The sequence below is a fragment of the Erithacus rubecula genome, assembly GCF_903797595.1.
Source record: "Erithacus rubecula genome assembly, chromosome: 18".
NCBI classification, from domain to species: Eukaryota; Metazoa; Chordata; class Aves; order Passeriformes; family Muscicapidae; genus Erithacus; species Erithacus rubecula.
Window position 1 is genome coordinate 13,180,497 of NC_136670.1, and position 19,401 is coordinate 13,199,897.

The 19,401-nt window shown below is 45.3% G+C and overlaps 1 protein-coding gene across 2 annotated transcripts in view; it reads right to left on the reverse strand.

Moving 5' to 3' along the window:
* Positions 1 to 16,608, reverse strand: part of TSHZ2 (teashirt zinc finger homeobox 2) — a 202,146-nt gene extending 185,538 nt beyond the window's left edge. For both annotated transcript variants that reach the window (XM_079321415.1, XM_079321414.1), the window contains exon 1: positions 15,852 to 16,608. In XM_079321415.1, coding sequence (XP_079177541.1) covers positions 15,852 to 15,891 — 40 coding nt within the window. In that variant the 5' untranslated portion in view covers positions 15,892 to 16,608. The remainder of the gene's footprint in view (positions 1 to 15,851) is intronic.
* Positions 16,609 to 19,401: the final 2,793 nt, after the last annotated feature.

Genomic DNA, 19,401 nt, shown 5'->3' on the forward strand with positions numbered 1-19,401 from the left:
TTATTACCTTTACCTATGGTTTATATGACAAGGGGTCACAGAACAGATGCAGATGCTAAACTGGGTGGCTGAGTAAATGAAGAGAAAAGCAGAAGGAAGTTAGAAGACATGAGTGAATTCACTTTAGTAGCCAAATGAAGTTTTGACTCACTGCTGACTCAAGTAAAATTCCAATTTAATACACCTCTAAAGCATAAACTCTTCTAGATAAAACAACAGTAATCCGCTAACCAAATACACTCAGAAGAGAAAGGGAAGTTCTGAGTAAGAGTACAAATATGAATCATTATTCTGATAATGTTTTTGTTATTATTTTTGCAGATGAATCTGAAACCTCTTAGGACTCAATTAGGTTACCACAGCCAATAAAGACAAAAAGCTCAAGCAAGGCAGATACTTTCTGCCTCGACACCGTGGTGATGGGCACATTAGAAATGAGGTAGATTACATAGATGAACTAGACAGACATATCTAACTGTCCTCCAGTGCACTCATTTGTTTGACAGCCTGGAAAATGCCAACATTCCTGGGATTAAATGAAAATAGAAAATTGCATTTTCACTGTAAAGTATACAAGGAACTTTCCTGTGTCAGATTCTCATTGTTAAAACAAACCAGGGCCCAACCACGTCCTCCCAGAGTGACCCAAAGCACAGTAAGAAAAATGACACAGTAACCAAGGCACAACCAACAGAGAGCCCTTGGGCTGCTCCCCTTGTAGCCAGGTTTTAGTGCAGTGATAATGACCTGCACACACACTGAGACATTAATTTCCTCCTGAGCTCAACAGCACCAAATATCCTAAACTGCCCATCTTGCATTGCTGTCTTGATATCGTAATTCTTTTATCCATGACTTCCAGCCACTTTACCTTTATGGGCTGGTCAAACAATTTTTGTTCCCTGGTGCCATACCCCCACTTTGTTCCTCAAGAAAGAAGCAGTAAATAGCTTGGATGTAAAAAATAAAGAAGAGCAGTGAGAGGAGTGACTGTTCCCAGAGGCTGCTGGCCCAGGTTGGTCTCTGTGTGGTTTAGTCCAGCTCTCAGAGCAGCACATGGACACAGAGTTCACACTTGTGCCCACATTCCATCCTTTCTCCCAGGAGGAGTGCTCCATGCAGAGCTGGCTGTGGCAGCCTGGCAGTGCCCAGGCAGCTGCTGCTGCTGCCCACCCACCCTGAGAGCAGCACTGCTGAGCTGGGAGAGCTGAGCTGGGAGAGCTGAGCTGGGAGAGCTGAACTGGGAGAGCTGAGCTGGGAGAGCTGAACTGGGAGAGCAGAGCTGGGAGAGCTGAGCTGGGAGAGCTGAACTGGGAGAGCAGAGCTGGGAGAGCTGAGCTGGGAGAGCTGAGCTGGGAGAGCTGAGCTGGGAGAGCAGAGCTGGGAGAGCTGAGCTGGGAGAGCAGAGCTGGGAGAGCAGAGCTGGGAGAGCTGAACTGGGAGAGCAGAGCTGGGAGAGCAGAGCTGGGAGAGCTGAACTGGGAGAGCTGAGCTGGGAGAGCTGAGCTGGGAGAGCAGAGCTGGGAGAGCAGAGCTGGGAGAGCTGAGCTGGGAGAGCTGAACTGGGAGAGCAGAGCTGGGAGAGCAGAGCTGGGAGAGCTGAGCTGGGAGAGCTGAACTGGGAGAGCAGAGCTGGGAGAGCTGAGCTGGGAGAGCTGAGCTGGGAGAGCTGAGCTGGGAGAGCAGAGCTGGGAGAGCTGAACTGGGAGAGCTGAGCTGGGAGAGCTGAGCTGGGAGAGCTGAACTGGGAGAGCAGAGCTGGGAGAGCTGAGCTGGGAGAGCTGAGCTGGGAGAGCTGAGCTGGGAGAGCAGAGCTGGGAGAGCTGAACTGGGAGAGCAGAGCTGGGAGAGCTGAGCTGGGAGAGCTGAGCTGGGAGAGCTGAACTGGGAGAGCAGAGCTGGGAGAGCTGAGCTGGGAGAGCTGAGCTGGGAGAGCTGAACTGGGAGAGCAGAGCTGGGAGAGCTGAGCTGGGAGAGCTGAGCTGGGAGAGCTGAGCTGGGAGAGCTGAACTGGGAGAGCTGAGCTGGGAGAGCAGAGCTGGGAGAGCTGAGCTGGGAGAGCTGAGCTGGGAGAGCTGAGCCACATCCCGGAGCTGCCGGCGAGAACAGCATCCAGCTCCTTGTGACAGTTTTCCCCACACAACATCACAATCAGCCAAACACATTTGTAATCTACTGCAGCTGGTGTTTCTATAATTGATAGAGATATAAAAGCCCTTTTTGCTAAAGTTGTACTTTTGTATTTTTTTTTTCTTGGGGGAGTTGTGAGAAAGCAGCTACAAAAAGCGAGCTTTAAATCTCAGATAATGTAGCTCCCTTTAGAATCCTAAGCTTAAAATGAGTAGTTACGAGTTTTAGCAATGCAAAAAAAAGGGAGCTAAAAACAAACATTTATTTTACTTGACGTAGCAAAACAGTGGATTAAAAAGTTAAATCAATGTACCGTCTGAATGGTTCCTGCTGTAGCTGCAATTTCAAATGAAATAAGAATGTTATAAAAACTCGCCCATATTAGGCACATTTGGAAATGTCTCCTTGTAACTGTTCTTTAAGTGTTCTGTCTATGAGCACTAACAGGTCACTGCACAGGAAATGCAAAAATATGTTACATTTTAATCAGGGCATATAAAACACAGTCTAGAATGTTACATTGCCCTTGGGAATCTGAAGTAAGTAGGGGAACTTTTACAAAGTCCAGGTCACTCTCCCCATTACATCACCGTTAAAAAAAAAATATTATTAGGTTACATTACAGAGATGTCATGTATTAGAACTTTCCCAGTTGCAGGATGATGGCTAAGAGATGCTTATTTCCTTGGAGAAACTCGTAATCACTCCCTTGTTCCCTTGCTCATACTTTGTCTATTGGAAATAGTGCATTTCAACTGAATCAAAATGTTTCCAAACAATTATAAAGAGGGAGGACTAATAAAAAATGAGACTGTTCATATACTCACAGCAACAACAAATTTCAGCACTTTTAGCCTAACACACACACACACACACACAAATTGAAACTCTGCCTGGCTGTACCTCAAAGGTGATAAAAAATGAAAGAAGGGATTTTAGCAGACATGTTTGGGAATGATTAAGGTAAAATGTCCCTAAATCCAAACAAATGGAAACCCAGATGTTGATGGCATCATAACATTCCTCTGCCTCCCCGCAACTCTTTCTCCACATGATTTACATTTGTTTAACCCAAATCACAAGTTTGTAAAATCTTTAATAAGTTCACCAAAACAGCAAAAGAATAATGCAGACATGACTGTTTTCTAGATTAACATTCTCAGGATTTTAGTTATTCAATACATAAATGCTGGAAGTGACACAAACCAGTACAATAACCTGAAGGCAACCTGCTCTGCTGAGCCTGATTTGAGTTTTGTCGCTGATTTTCACATAGAAAGATCAGATTTAAAGGAAAAAAAACTCCCATGGGGCAGCAAACAAAGCTAAATAAAAAAAATAAAATAAAATAAAATAAAATAAAATAAAATAAAATAAAATAAAATAAAATAAAATAAAATAAAATAAAATAAAATAAAATAAAATAAAATAAAATAAAATAAAATAAAATAAAATAAATCCCTGGCTCTGATTAAAACCAAAGTGAGAGTGCCAGGGGCCCAGGGCAGGTACCCACAGAGAGACCCAGGGACCAGCCTTCCACCATGGGCATGTTGGGGCAAGAGAGGAGCTCTCAGACTAACAAACCTTTTATCTGAGCAGATATCTGTGGTTGAAACTCCTGGCAAGATTCTTTGTGTTGTTTCTGAGCTGCTTTTGTACCACAGCTCCTTCACTGCCCACAGGCCGATCCAGGCCTGGCACCGTCACTGACCGACCCCCCTGGCCCACACACACCAACATCTCCCAGATACACCAAAAATATCAAAAATACCAAATATACCCTGGTCACACATTCTATATGGGTTCACCAACCTCTCAGAGCTCTTCCACTCTCCTCTTGGCTCTGCCATCCAAGGGCAGCTTGCCTGGCATCACCTTCTCACGGTTCCCGTACCAGAAATTGCAATTTTCCTCCTTCCCGTTGGGTTTTGCACCTTCCCTGCACCGTGCCCGTGGATGGGATTTCATCTCCACCATTCATCTGCCATGGGGGGCACAGCTCTGGCCAGTTTTGAGAGGAATTTTTGCCTTTTTCCCCACAGAAGGTCCCGCCTCACGATTTTTACCTCATTTTCTGTGGATATTTAATAATTTTATGCTCTCTGCCCCTGTTTGCCCACGTTCTGCTCCTGATATTTTTTCCCCCCGAAAGGCCTGGGCTCCAGCTAAACACAAACAAAAGCTTTTTTTTCATTTTCCTTCGACTGCTCAGACCCATCACTGTCCCTGCAGCCATTGTCCTACTTATCCCCTGCTCAAATGGTTTTTAAGGGAATGTAATTGAAAAAGAGAAACCAAGAACAGAGCATGTGTGGTGGGGATGGCACGTTGGAGAATGCTGTGTCACCTTCTAAAAATTCTTTGGCAACAGCAACTTTTAGGCTTTATAAGTCAGACAAATTTGGGTGGATTTTCTCAGGGAAAGCAGAAGATATCTCTGAAAAATATTCACGTCACTGCCAGAAAGCTCAGTGGTCCCACAGCTTTGAAATAAACCCTGATGAACGTCTTTTAATTTTTTGCCAAATAACATCCTACCCTAAATTACAGGAAGAACGTTTTAAGAAAGAAAACACAGATTTTAATAATGGAAATGGTTGCTTCGAGCAGCTCAGAACTGGAAACATTAGAACCAGTAGAAATCAAACTTCTCAGCAGGAAACCCCAAACAATCTGGACTGTAAGAAGTGTTGAGCCCATAATACAGAAGTTATTGCTGCCATGCCCTGGGCTATCCAGTGCTCTCACATCACTGATCTCAAGGACCATGCTGGTTTTCTGTTCCTTTCAAGATTTTCCCTATTTTACCCCCCCTTTTTATCATCACACATCTGAACTTTTACCACATTCAAGCCTGCCAGGTAGGTGAAGATGCTGAGCCCTGGGCACCAGTTTTGGCTCTTGTCCTGCTCCATGCATTGCACCTTGCCTCCCAGTCTGAACAATCCAGATGGAGAAAGAGCTCATCAGACAATAAACAAAATAAAACAGAACAAAATACATCTATAATTCCAGCCACGGGAAAAGGCTGATGGCTTGTGCTCTCATATTTGAGCTGTTTTTTCTCATGCATGTGTAAAACAATAACCAGGTGAGCTTAAAAATCCCAGGTCTGAGTCCCTGATTCATTCACAGCAGCCCTTGGCCATAAATTTCAGCACTGACTTAAAAATTGATAGAAACTATTTTTTAATCATCAAGTATTCAGCTACTCATTACTGATATATGCTCTAATGATGTGCCCTTAAATTTTGGTCTAGTTTTAAAAATACAGTTTCCACAAATTCCATATCAAATCCAGACCTTGCAATCTTGTTCCAGTGGCTTTTTTTCCTCTCTAAGGTCTGCTTGAAACACAAAATTTAAAGAGTTTGCTCTGCCAGGTGACGTTTCGTTAGCTTTTGACAAGAGAAAATATTTAATCCCCTAATTTTTTTTTCTTCCTGCTCTGAATATTAGTTTAATTGTCACAAATAATTAAATGCTTAGGAATAAGAGACATCTTCAGACATTTTGACAATACATATTAAGAGACACTTTAAGGCAAATCTGCACAGATCGGCTTTTATTTGTTATGCTAAACGATGATGCATCCTGATTGCATTTGTTCCTTATTTGTGTGTGCAACAGGAGACGTACTGTGAATGATCTGTAAGGAATAAAATGACAGTATTTGACAGGCTAGGAAATGTCTGGGCAAGGATACAGGAGAAGGAACCCTGAGAGGGCATTGTTTATGGAGGGGCAATGGGGAGAGACACTCCCTTCAATCTAAGGCAATGAAAGGCGCCAACAACTAAATTACAGTTAATAACAGCAAGAAATAAACATAAATTACGTATACAAGGCTCGAGCTCAAGGACTTTGGACCACTAAAAATATATATTATTATATCAATTATCAACGAGAGACAAATTCCCATCCTGGGAATTTGCATATGAACTCGAATAACCTACTATTCAGAAATAGAGGCAAGCATTAATTTCCACATGCAAAGGAGCCATGGGAGAGCTTCCCAAGACCCCAGCTCTGGAGAAGAAAGCCCTTCCTGGTGATTCAGCACCCCTGCTCCAGGGGGTAGCAGGTGGTCTCCCAGGTAAGGCAGATCAGCCCTATATTAACTAAGATTTATTGGGAGTTCCTGTCAATATAATGGCTGAAACGGCCATTGCTGAAAGGTAATACGGTGTGAAAATGAACATGAACAATCCTTAATGAATCCAGAGGCTGTTACCTGCACCATATTTCTTCTACAGGCAATGCATACATCTCCAGTCAAGGGAAACAACATTAAAGTGCCCTTGATTGAGGCCCAATCTTAGTTTACACAAGACAGGGAACTGAGGGAGGTCCATGGGAATTTGGTGCTAAAGGCTTTTGAAAATTCAGGTCTCTCTTTAGCTGCCCATGTAAGGACTTAGACCCCTAGGACTGGAAAATGAGCCTCAAGCTCTATCACTAGAGAATTCCAACCACCCCTGGCAGTCTGGGTGGAGGAAAATGTGTATGGCCTGTTCAGCTGCAATTTCACCAGGTTTTACATATTTCTCAGGGCAGTGCTTTATAGACAGTCACATCCAGCTCTGCCAAAGAAATGCAGAACAGTTTACAGAAGAAAAGTAACAGGAACCAAATTATCTGGTCATGAAACTTACCTTGAACCAAAAAATGGAATGCAAAAAACTTGATTATTCTGTCTAAAACTCTTGCCTACTCCAGCTCCCTTGGCTTGCTAGAATTAGCAGAGCTCTGCTTTCTCAAACCATGAGCTCTCCCATTTTTGGGAGCTCCTGACCATGAGCAAAGTGCCTCTTCCACCACCACAGGCTGGATGAAACTGCATTTCCACTTTCCCCAGATCCCAGCTGGGCTCTTCCTCTTCTTTCCCAGCACAGGCCAGGGGATGCCTTGAGCTTCCAGGCCAGATTTCCCTGCTGGAAACGCTCTGATGATAGAAATGTGACCTAGTACCTCGAGCAGGGAATTGGGAGCAAACGCTGCTTGACCTTGAGCAAATCAGGTAAAACCTCCCGGGTTCAATTCGCCTTTCTGAACAACTGAGAGGAAATATTCCACATCACTGGGGTTATTCTGAGGAGCATCAGCAAGAAATCCATGGAAAAAAGGGTGCTAAATGTGAAGAAATATTGCTCCATTGCCTAACAAAGGACACAAATACGGGCAGCATCCACACAGCTAATCAAAAGCACTGGAAAGCTTTTAATTTTTTTAGCATTTAATGCTACAGATGATCAATATTACTACTTAGCTTCTTTCTCCTTTCACGTGTTAATTTAATGCTACTTGTACTGTACTTATGTATGTTATGACATGGCTGAAAAACACATAAAAAAAATAATTTTGGTAGACCAATACAGCAGCTGGCACAAGGTTATGTTTCTTCGATATAAAATATAAAATCATAAAAGACCCGGCGCTTTCCTGTGAAGTCCACTCACCCTGCAGGAAGCAAATGAGTTCTTCCTATATGTACAAAGAAAATTGCAGACCTTATAAATCGTGCTGGTGATTTGCCATGCAATTCACACACACAAAAAAATATTTATACGTGGAAAATTCAGAGTAAAACCTTCCTATGAAAAATAGAAATTACTTCTGTCCAAGTGTGGGGTGAGGGATAGAAATAAGGTTGTTGTCTGCACACGGCAAACTGCACCAACGTGCAGATTTTCATTCTGATCTCTAAGCAGAGTTTTACTAGGAAAAAAACAATCTGAGCTATCCAGGTATTCCAGAGAATTTAATTATTGCCATTAAAAACAAGAACTGTAAGCTGCTCCTTTTTTCAGTAGAAATTCTGCGCCGATTCCACATAAACAGACCCAATATCACTTCAGCAAAGTTGCTTTGGGAATATGTAACAGCCTTTTTTAAGTTATGAAAGCAATATTGAATGAGATTTACTACAATTTAAGATAAGTGGGTCTTAATTTTATATGAACAGAGAGACTTAAAAAGCAGGCAGGAAGAGTTCCAATTATATTGTGCTGGAATATCAGGCCCTGTGCAAAATTGCCCCTTTTCTGTTTTACATGCATAAAAACAAGCACAACAGGCTTTTCAATTAAATGAGCCTTTTGAGAGAGATGCAGGAAGAGCCAGCGAGCTCCTTAAAACTTTATTGCTTTTTATCTTTGTCAGGTAGGGCTGTGAGTTAAAAATGATCTGTTCTTTGCAGCACACAGTCCTTCCTGGAAGTTTTTTTCCTCCTGTTGGACCCATCCATGTTCAAGGTTTCCCGAAATGGGAATGCAAGGCTTGATCTGGATTAGTTTTCCCCATACACTCGGTAGTTGTGCTTTTCCATCCAGAGCTCAGGATGTTTCCCAGAGTCTCTTTAGCATTGGGAGCCACTTTAATGAGCCTCAGTATCATTAGAGGAAAGCAGTTTACAGAACACAGGGAGAAAAGACACAGAGAGGAATAAGATACAGCTCTAATAGATACAAGCCACGGAGATGAAAGAAGGAAGTCAGCATCTCATTTGCATTAATACAATAAAAATACAGCATTAATGTTGCTAGTTGTAAATTTTTTTTCAATAAACTTCAGCCTGATTATTATCTGGGAAAAAGGTAGGCTGTGCATTCCTCGTAGTATTTATCCTATAAAGAGCAGTTACTGCCTATTAACTTTCTAGATTTAATTGCCACTAAAAACAATCTCCAGGAAACTTCAATTGAAAGTCACTCCTCAAGAACCGATGGTCTGAGCTCTCAGAGCTGCTTTGTTTATGGCAATACAAAGCCAGAGCTCCAACTCACAGAGCTCCACTCCATCATTATGTTCAGTATTTTGTTTACTGATATTATGTGTGTGTGTGTATAATTATACACCCAGACACACACACCAGTTCATCACCAGAATCAGGCAAAAGCAATACTGCCAACCTTGTTTATAGAAAAAGCACGAAGCACAACCTCAGAAATCATGAGACTGCCTGAAAATGATGGGAAGTTAAAAACAGTCACGGTGAGAATCAAGGCATTTTTCTTCTGCATAAGAACTTCTACCCTGCTTGTTTTCAAGTTCCTCTCCAGAGCAAGCAGTTTAAAATAAATTTCCTTTTAAAATGCATATTGGACACTTGCATAATCATCATCAGACTCCGGGAGCTGGAGGTTTAAAGAAAATAAATCCTAACAAAGGACTTTCAGGGGACACCACTCCTAACAGCACACTTCTAACATTTGGGCAAAGATTGGTGCAATAATCAAAAGCTGCTCTGAACAGCCGAGCTCTCCAGGTGCATCCCTCTCCCACACAGGCATTTCTCTGCCCTCCTTGCAGGTATGGATGTGTGCATGCCTGAAAAGGATCCGTTTCTCAGACATTTAGGACCGTTTGTTCTATTTAACTGTGGAATTTTACCAATACTTGGGAGCATCAGGCTCTGCACGTTAGGAACTCTGTATTTTTCACAATCAGATCCTGTCATTTTGAAGCTATTGTTGTGCCTTTCTTTTTCCTAGGGCAAAGGGGGAGAAACATTTCTTTTAGGGAAACAAAGATTCTCTTCATTTTTCTAAATGAAACACTTAATGCAACACTTAGATCAGAAGACCAGTTTTTCCACTTCTTTTTTTTTTTTTTTGCTCACAAGGTAATGGATGAAAAGCCAGCAACAGTTAAATAGGGATGTGTAAATCTAATGGGAAACACTGAGCTTCTGTGATGCTTTTCTCCTTGAAACCTTAAAAAATACACAGTTTGCTGTCAAGGTACTTCTGAGTTGCAGAAGCCGTTATTATAACACAGGAAAAATTACTCTGTGCCAACAGCCTCGAGTGAGAAGCCCCTTAATGAGAAATAACTCCTTTTAGCCCCTAAAAGCACATGGAACTTTCAGGTTTTGGATTTGCAACCCCATTTTCAGGCATTTTCTCATGAGCTGCCACCTCTATGAACACAGTACTTTAAAAAAGGGTTTTTTTTAAAAGCCCATCTCACCTCCTGGAACGCAGAACCAGTGCTAAGTAATTAATACAGAGAATGGAAACGTGATTGGGGAGGGAAGTCAGAATATCTCAGTCATGCAGACTTCAGGAAAGAATAGCTTGCAAGCGTTAGGAACAGAAGTTCCAAGCAGAACTGTCCCTGGATTTAAAGCTTAATGGAAGAATCTGGTCCCTCTTCAGAGGCAGAATGCTTCTCCAGGAAGATATATATGGAATTCTGTAACTGAAAAGCCCAGTCTTGCACAGACAGTCCTTCCACAGGCCAGTCACCCACTGAATCAAAGTGCTGAGTAAGAGCTGCTGAACTGGGCCCACTCTCATGCAAATGATTGCAATTAAATAGGTAATGAAAAATCCCTGCTCTTGCATGAATGAAATGGAAGATTTCAGCTCAGAGTGTAATGTGGTTCCACTTGGCTCCTGTATCAGATTGGGAGACAAATGAAAATGTCTCTCTGCTTGCGTGAGCACGCTCTGGAGGTAAAACTTCACAAATATTTTCATTTTGCAGAGAAGAGGGAAAAACAAAGGCCTATTCTAGCAGCAAGGTCTGTAGGATCCCCCCTTTTTAAGGCAGATTTTGGCACACACATCCCAACCCGAGAAGCATTAAACAGAATTTGAATAATTTTACTTTGCCTTTGCTAATAATACGTCATCCAGTGGAAGAACCAGGCCTTTTTCTCCCCTCCACCAGCTGACATGATATTTTTTTTACATTTGAGCTCTTAAGATCTGCACAATAGCTTAACACAATAAGTGTTTAGCCTCTGGTTCCAAGTGTAATTGATAGAGTACAGTTCCATTCCCTCTGCTGCTGCTAAGTTGGGAATTGCAGCCACAGCAACTGACAGCTTTTTTTTTTTTCCCTTCGAGTCTGGAGTTGCTCTCTGGGAGTGATGTCCTCATCGGGATGGGAAGGGAAATGACAGCAGAAAAACTCACCCTGGCCCTGTGCTACGAGGGACTCCAGGGACCTCTGCTAGGGGAAGCAGCTCCTTGAGGTGGGTGCTGATGATGAGAGCAAAAATCAGGAGGAGAAAGCTCCGGGAGGAAATTTCCAAATTCCTGCTGGTTCGGAGAAAATGGGCTTCTCAGAGAGCACAGAACAGGGAGAGCATTTATTTATGAACTAGGATTTCTGGCAATGGACATGCTTTCAAAAAAGCTGCAAATTTGTGTCATTTGCTGATGGAAATGCCTTTTGTTTCCCGGTTACAGGGGCTGAACTCCGGGTGCGCCCCGCTCCTCAGATAGTGGGGATATACTGGGCTTGGATAAATCAGAGGAAAATTGAAACAGGGGAACAGACACTAAAATGATCCTGATTTCAAATTGTCCCGTTCAGGCCCGAGTTCTGCCATAGGAAAAAAAATAAAAAATCCGAGCAGCTTTGGGTTTAGGAGCCGACTGCAGAATTTAACGCAGATGGCGACTAATTTTGGTGCCTCTTTAGTTGCAAAAGTACCTATTTTGGAATATATTTAATTAAGCAGGATTTAAAGGCTCCTCTTGTTTGTGAACACCTTGGCTTTTTTTGTCATCTGTCAGCACCGTGATGTGCACTGTAAGTGAAGGGTTCTGAGGCATGAACTGTTTAGGTGGTTTTGATGTGCAGTTGCTTTTCTGGAGGATGTTGAAACAAAACAGTGCTGCCATTTCTACAGCTTCATTCAGCGCTGCTTCCTCAGAATCTGCTGCCATTGCCCCTGTTATAAAGGATACAAATAACCCTGGAACAGCCACAGTGCTCCTGTTACATTTATAGAGATACCTCTCTGCCTTTTGCCACAGAAATACAGGCAGAAAGCTTTGCTGGCCATTTGCTCTGCTCCCTGCACAAGCAGAATTTCACTTCCTAAATATGATTCTGGCTTAAATACCCTTTCCTACTAAGGTGCAAGCTGCGGCTTTAAAGAACTCCCTGCTCACCATCTTCTGCTTGCTGCTCTATGAGGACTCTTCCAAAAACAAACCCGTGTTATTCCACAGCTCTGATAAACAGAATAAATGTGCCTGAGACCTGCTTCTCCTGTACTTCTCCCCAGCTTTGGTTCTTAGCTAGTCTGTTGGGGCTGAGAGAGAAAAGAAAAGAAGAAATATAAAATTTCACCCGCAAAGGGCGTGAAGTCCAGATTCCTCTTTGCAGGCTTTAAAAAAGCAAACTACCAATTCATGATCACAAAATAAAATATGCACATTTAAACAAGCTGCAGGGGAAAGGAGAGTTTAATCCAGTGAAATTGTGTTTGAAAGCTATTTCATACCCCTAGGAATAAAATCTGAATAGCAATTCTGCTTTGCTTCCACCCTTTTTCCACCCTCCTGTTAATATATTACCATTTGTTATGGAATCGTTAGGAGACTTTTGCCCCAGACACATTTTGCTGAAGGATGAAGGACTTTGTGGGCCTGAGCCTCTTCTTGCTGCCAGGAGCAGTCAGAACTCAGTGATGCTGCGAGGGGAGGATGTTTGATTTGCACCTGGGCGGGAGAAGAATCCGGCCCCTCTTTAAAGCCCTTTGTGATGCGTTTGGGCGAAACCCCAAAACGAACGGGCTGTTTATTGCAAACACCGTCCCATCCTAAAGCAGGCGATGATGGAGAGAGCTGCAACTCCCTGCCTCAAGAACTACTTGGGAATGACGCTCTCAAAAAGCAAGGATGATTCAGAAAAGATTCGTCCCCGCAAAGATCCAAATGCGTTTGACATCGTTCCGGTGTTGATGGGAAATAAAGTGGCTCTGAAAGTGTAATCGGAGAGCAGAAATCCCCATCATCACACATAAATAGTGCCCCATTTATCCAATTACACTCCCTTGTTTCATTGCAATGGTCTGGAATATAATTCTTAGGAATACAAGGCTTAAAATTAATAATAGAAAAGGACAAAATTGCCATGTATATTTCTCTAGATAGATTTTCATCTAACAGCAGGACTTCACTTCTGATTCACTCTCTGGTTCTCTCTAACCTTTACATTATTCATTAATCAAATTCGAAACCTGCTTTCAAAGTCAGTGCATGGCAGTAATTATTTACAGTTGTGCATAGTATTTAATTTTAAGCAATGACAAAAGCAGGCATGTCCAGAATCATAAGGCTTATCATTTTTCTTCCCTTGGAGGTGAACTATCTGAAGAAACTAAAAGTTGCAAACTTCTCTTCAATATCTCTGCTGCCATCAAGACAAAATGCAGTGCAACTGATACCTTTGAACTTGTACAACTAAAAATAAATAAAAGCGAAAATTAAGTAATATATAATGTATTAACTCCTTTAAATAAAAGGACTAAGGAGCTTTGCTATCAGCCTTGACGAGAGATTCATTTCTTATTGCACAGTCTGTCTCCTGTCACTCTGAGGTATTTTTCACCATCCAAAACAGAACCTCAATATTATCCCTGAAAATGAAAGTCAGTTTTAAGAACTATATACAACAGGCACGTCTGCTCTTTGAAACTCCCCCCTACCCCCCACAAACACACAAATACAACTTCAAAGCAGGAGAACTATTGCAAATGTATAAACCTACTTCAAATAGTTCTGCTGGCTGAAACTGGACTGCATTTGCAGGATTTTGCTCACCTGAAACAACATTGATCTGAGGAGAAACCTAATCAAAGAAATGCACCACTGAAGAGCAATGCACGTTTTATAATGAGAGATCTAATTGTGGTCATAAGAGTTTCTCCCTTGTCATTAAGATCTTAAAAATGCTGTAGGATCCTGGATAAAAACATCTCTTACTGTATCTCAGCAGGGAAATCCCCGGAAACAACAGCTCCGACTCTGCTCGCAAAAATTTACTTACTGTATCCTATGGTTCTAAAAAAAAACCATCGTGCCCCTGCCACGAAAAGATACTACACACATTCCAAGTGAAAATTCTACTTTGAAACCCGAATAAAATGAAGGCTCATATTCCTGAGAGAGAGAAAAAAGAAGCAGCTCTAGCACTGTCACCGTGCCGATCAGCATCCGTGGAAAAACAGCTATTTATTTATCCTGCAAGTTGAAGATGTGAATGCCTTATTCAGATCAAACCTCTTGGTGAAGAAAATAATAATAGAGACTGTGATAGCAGAGTCCTCCTGAGCACATACAGATGTTTATATAAATAGGTGTATTTCTAGCGGGACTGTTATTTATGGAGAGAAGCACAAATTTGGGATTTTTGCCGGCCAGGAATCCCAACCTGCAGAGGTGCATTCACTGGGCACGTCCCAAAAGCTCCTGCCTTCAGCCCATTGTCCTGCACCCAAAGAAATGCAGCCAAAGCTGGGAGTTGATAAAAGTTCTGCGTGTCCCAGTTTCTCTGGGGTGACATTTCCCCCCGCGTGGATCCCAGGTATTACTTCACAAAGTTTATTCAAGTGTGCCACTAAACTTGCCCATACATTCTGTCCCACATTTGCTGTGCTACACCCAGGAAATATTCACAAGGGCCAGGGAAAATTTGTAAAGTAAAGACAACAAATATGAGTTTTCTTTAAAGAACTAATCCGAGGAAGGACACAAAGGGAAAAAAGAAGGGGAAAAAAACCGCCTACATTAAAAGCCAAACAAGATAATAATTGTGCATGTCTGGCTAAGAGAATCTAGAGGGCAAGCCTTACGTCATTGGCACTTGGGTTACCATGGTGAGTGATTTATTGATATATATCAAGAATGAATAGATCAAAGGCAGCAAGATGACAGGTGATCAATCAAATGTCAAATCAAAGCTGGCAATCAACTGGAAAGCTGATTTTTCAGTGGGTGGGTCTGGCAGAAGAAAAATGAACTTCCATATTGCGCTTCCCAGAAACAAAACCCCACCACACTATTAAAAAAAAAAAATAAAAAAGCAATTAAGGAGCCTGAAAGAAAACTCTTTGAAAAGATTTACTATACAGACCCACTCGTCTGTTTCTTTTTCTTGGCCCCCAAAAGAAAAAGAACACCCTAACAACGACAAACAAAACACTTCCAAAGTTGCAAACTATTTTCTTCTGTTAAAAAAAAAAAAATAAAAAATTGCAAAACCACTTGGCATGTGCAAATCTATAAACTCGGCTACGAAACAAAAGAAGGATTTGATTTGAAAATGTGGATTGTCTTCTAACAGTCAGAACGTTTCATTTTATTTCCTGTTGCAATTTTCACCACTGATGATCAAAGGCTGAACTTCCCCACCGGGTTCATCAGCAGAGAGTCCCTGTACTATTTCAGGCACACACAGCGCTCACACACACACACACACCCGGCCAGAACTGCCACCAGAAATACGGCGAAATAAAAGATTAAACACCCCGACCCACTTCGCGAAACACACGGATCCAAAGCGAAAGCCAGCGGCAGGGGGGAAAACCAGAAAGGGGCAAAAAATTTAAAAAAATCTATCCTAAAGCGAGAAGCAAAGGGAAGCCTGAATGCTTTCGGTTGGGGCAGGGGGAGAAGGGGAGCCGGGGGAAGAAAGTTGGGGGGAAAAGTTTGGGCAGGGCAGCGGCAGCGGGAGCGGCGGCGGCGGCGAGCCGGGGGCAGCGGCGGAGGGCGAGGGGACACGGCAAAATCCTGGCAATAGGGAATGAAACTGGCTCCGCAGACTTACGGAGGGAAAGGGAGGGGGAGGGGGGATAAATAAATAAAGATCCAGCCCGGAAAAGCAAGGGTGACCCTAAATAATAATAAAGATGGGGGGTAGGAGTGGAAGGAGTGGAGAGACAGAGGCTGTGTAAGTGGATGGCTTCTCCTTACCTGCAGCCCGTTTGGGTGCTTGCTGTTTCCTCCTTGGCATCGCTCTACTTTCTCCAATCTCACTTCTGTCCCCAGATCCGAGAGCCCTGAGACGCTCCTGAGCCGTGTTCCTCTGCCTCTCAGCTGCTTCCCCAGCACCCCCCTCAAGCCTCCCCTGCCCCCCTCCTTTCCACTTCACTGATAGGAACCTGTTTGGTTTTTATTTTATTTTAGAGATCTAGGTTTCTTTCTATTTTTTTTTTCCTCTTTCTATCCCTTTTCTTTTTTTTTTTTTTTTTTGGTTGGCTTTTTTTTTTTTTTTTTTTTTTTTTTTAACTGTTGCAACACTTGCTTTGCTTTGATTCAAACATCCAAGCTCAGGAGCAAATGAAAGGCGCCCACAGTGCCAGAGAACGGTAATAAATAAATAACAAAATAGATCTGTATATATTAAAAAGGCAGCTCTGGAGAGACTGTGGGGCTGGCTGCTTCCTCCCTTCCCTGTCCTGTCCTCCTCCTCCTGGCAGAGCCGTATGGCGGAGCGGTGCCCGGGTGTGCGCGGTGTGTGTGTGCGTGCGTGTGCGCGGAGCGCCGCAGGTTCCGTGCTGTCAGATGCCAGGCAGTGAGTGATGTGCGAGCGGACAGGGAGGCTCGGGATGGGAGGAAATGTGGGATCCGCACTCGCGCACACACACGCGCGCACCCGCGGGCGCACGGACACGCGCGCACCCGCGCGCGCACGGACACGCGCGCACCCGCGCGCGCACACGCGCACACAGCAGGCAGGGCGAGGCGATGCCAGCGAGCATCGATCCAAGCGAGCGAACTGAACATTAACAAACTCCTCCTCCGCGACCCGATGACAGGAGGAAATTTACTCCGCGCAGCCGGGCGGCAGAGCCCGTTCATTAAAGAGACAGGGCGCCGGCACCGCGCCCGCCGGCACCGCGCCGCGCCCGCGGGGACACGGCTGCGCACGGGGGGACACGGCTGCCCACGGGGGGACACGGCTGCGCACGGGGGGACACGGCTGCCCACGGGGGGACACCGCTTCCCACGGGGGGACACCGCTCCTCGTGCGGGGACACCGCTCCCCACGGGGAGACACCGCTCCCCATGCTGGGACACCGCTCCCCACGGGAGGACACCGCTCCCCATGCTGGGGACACCGCTCCCCATGCTGGGGACACCGCTTCCCACGGGGGGACACCGCTCCCCATGCTGGGGACATCGCTCCTCGTGCTGGGACACCGCTCCCCACGCCCTCTCCCCACGCGGGGACATCCCCTCTCCAAACCGCCTCCCCATGCGGGGACACCACCCGATACGGGAGCATCCCCCGATAGGGGAGCATCCCTCCATGCGGGACCTTCCTCCGCACACGCGGGACCACCCTCAAACCCTCCCTCCATCCGGGATCACCCCCCAAACCCCCTCCCCAGGCGGGATCACCCCCGGCCCCGCAGGATGCGCTTCCCAAGGGAGGGTGCTGCGGGCAGCGGGGGTGCAGCGCCCTCGGCGCGTTCGGCCCGGCACGGAGCGGTTCCGAGGGAAAACAGCGATGGATCCGCGGCAGTGATCCCGCTGGACGGGCGGGTGCGCTCCTGCCGCTGGGCTGCCCGCGGCTAACGGGACCGGGGGATGCTCCCTCAGGTGTGCCCCGGGCTGGGGACCGGGGCTGGGGACCGGGGGATGCTCCCTCAGGTGTGCCCTGGGCTGGGGACCGGGGCTGGGGACCGGGGGATGCTCCCTCAGGTGTGCCCCGGGCTGGGGACCGGGGGATGCTCCCTCATGTGTGCCCGGGGCTGGGGATCGGGGGATGCTCCCTCAGGTGTGCCCCGGGCTGGGGACCGGGGGATGCTCCCTCAGGTGTGCCCGGGGCTGGGGATCGGGGGATGCTCCCTCAGGTGTGCCCCGGGGCTGGGGATCGGGGGATGCTCCCTCAGGTGTGCCCCGGGATAGGGACCAGCTCCCTCCCCTGCCCAGGTGTCACTCTGCACCCTGAGGTGTCCCAGCCTCATGGACCATGAAGGGATCAGAGGGTTGGACATCCAAGCTCGGTGAAGTTCAGGTGAAACCCCTCTGCTCCCCGAATTTCCCCTGGCACCTGGATTTAGGGAGAGTCAGGTCCATCCATCAGGTGCTGCTGCACCCTCGTGGGAGCCCAAATCTGTGTCCCCTCCAACCACACAGAGTTTGTCACTGTTTCAGAGCCCCACCAAACTGCCAGGCTGAGGAGGGGCAGGTGGCACTGCAGTTTTGAGCAGTGTTGGTCCCTTAGACACACTGACACAACTTTTCCCTGCCCCATTTATACTTTCAGCTTAGGCTGGGTTCTTTTCCCCAGCTGCTGTAAACATCTTGAGGGTTTAAATGTGATTTGGGGTGGAAAGGATGAACAAATTTCTATGCATTCAACTATAATTTATGTGAGACCACCTGAAAGTGGCTTTTCTGATACTCCTTATCTTAAACCAAGAGGTTGCTGTAGAACTGAGATTTTACTTTTTTTTTTCCATTTATTTTCCTGTTTTGACATTTAACTCTTTCTAATGAAACTGCTGGGTTTAATAGGAATAATTTGCATCCCTCTCAAATATAATCTGTCTGTTACAAAGCACCAGCAAGAGCTGCTCTGTTGTAACTGGTGTCACTGGGCCATCTGCAAGGCCTGCAGCCCCCCAAGTGACCTCTGTGCTCAGCAGCCCAACACCAGATTGTGTTTATGAGAGTTCCCCAAATTGGTTTCACTGATATTATTTGATAGCTCTCCCTGTACCAACTCCAGCGATTTTTATATGCAATAGCAAAGTATTTATTGCTGCAAGCAAATGCTTAGTTTGAAAGATAAAATAGGATAACACTACTATAAAATACTCATTTTTTCACTTCTGCCTGGCATAACTCACCTGGGAGTGAACAGCTCTGCTAGAATGGGTGGGAATTGTGGGGATATCTCTGATACCTGTGTGCAGCACAGGGATTTCTGCTTGGTCTCCAGTGCAGGGGGTGTAAACACAGGGCCAGGAGGAGGCACAGCAGTGGGACAATTATCCCTGCCCTGGGAGGAGAGAAAGGACACACTGCCTGACTTGGTAAGGGCAGCCTGGACCTGGGTCAGGTAGCCCAGCACAGAGTGGCAAACTAAAATTTTCTCTTCACATTTGGTGCTGTCTTGATTTGTGAATTTGAACCCTTCAGCTTCTGCACGTTGGTTCCCAAATGAGAGAACTGCAGCTACCTCTGGCTGGTTTTCAGTTTCCTCCCTGGCTGCACAGAAAGGTGCTGCACCTCTGACAGATTGCTAATTATGAAGGATTGTGTATGAAATGCTGATTAACACAGTGAACTGTTAAGTTTAGTAAGATTTCTCCCAGCCCATGGGACACAGAGTGAGTGCTGGGACACTCTCAGGCCAGAGGTGGTGGCAAATGGCAGAGTGTCCTCCAGTTTTAACCTCTGCCTGTGCTGCTGCTGTGCAAAGGCAGGAGCTGTGGTGCAGGCAGGGAGCAGCTGAGCCTGCTCTGGGATCAGAGGAGCAGCTATTGTTCTCCAGAGCCGTGGCTCCAGT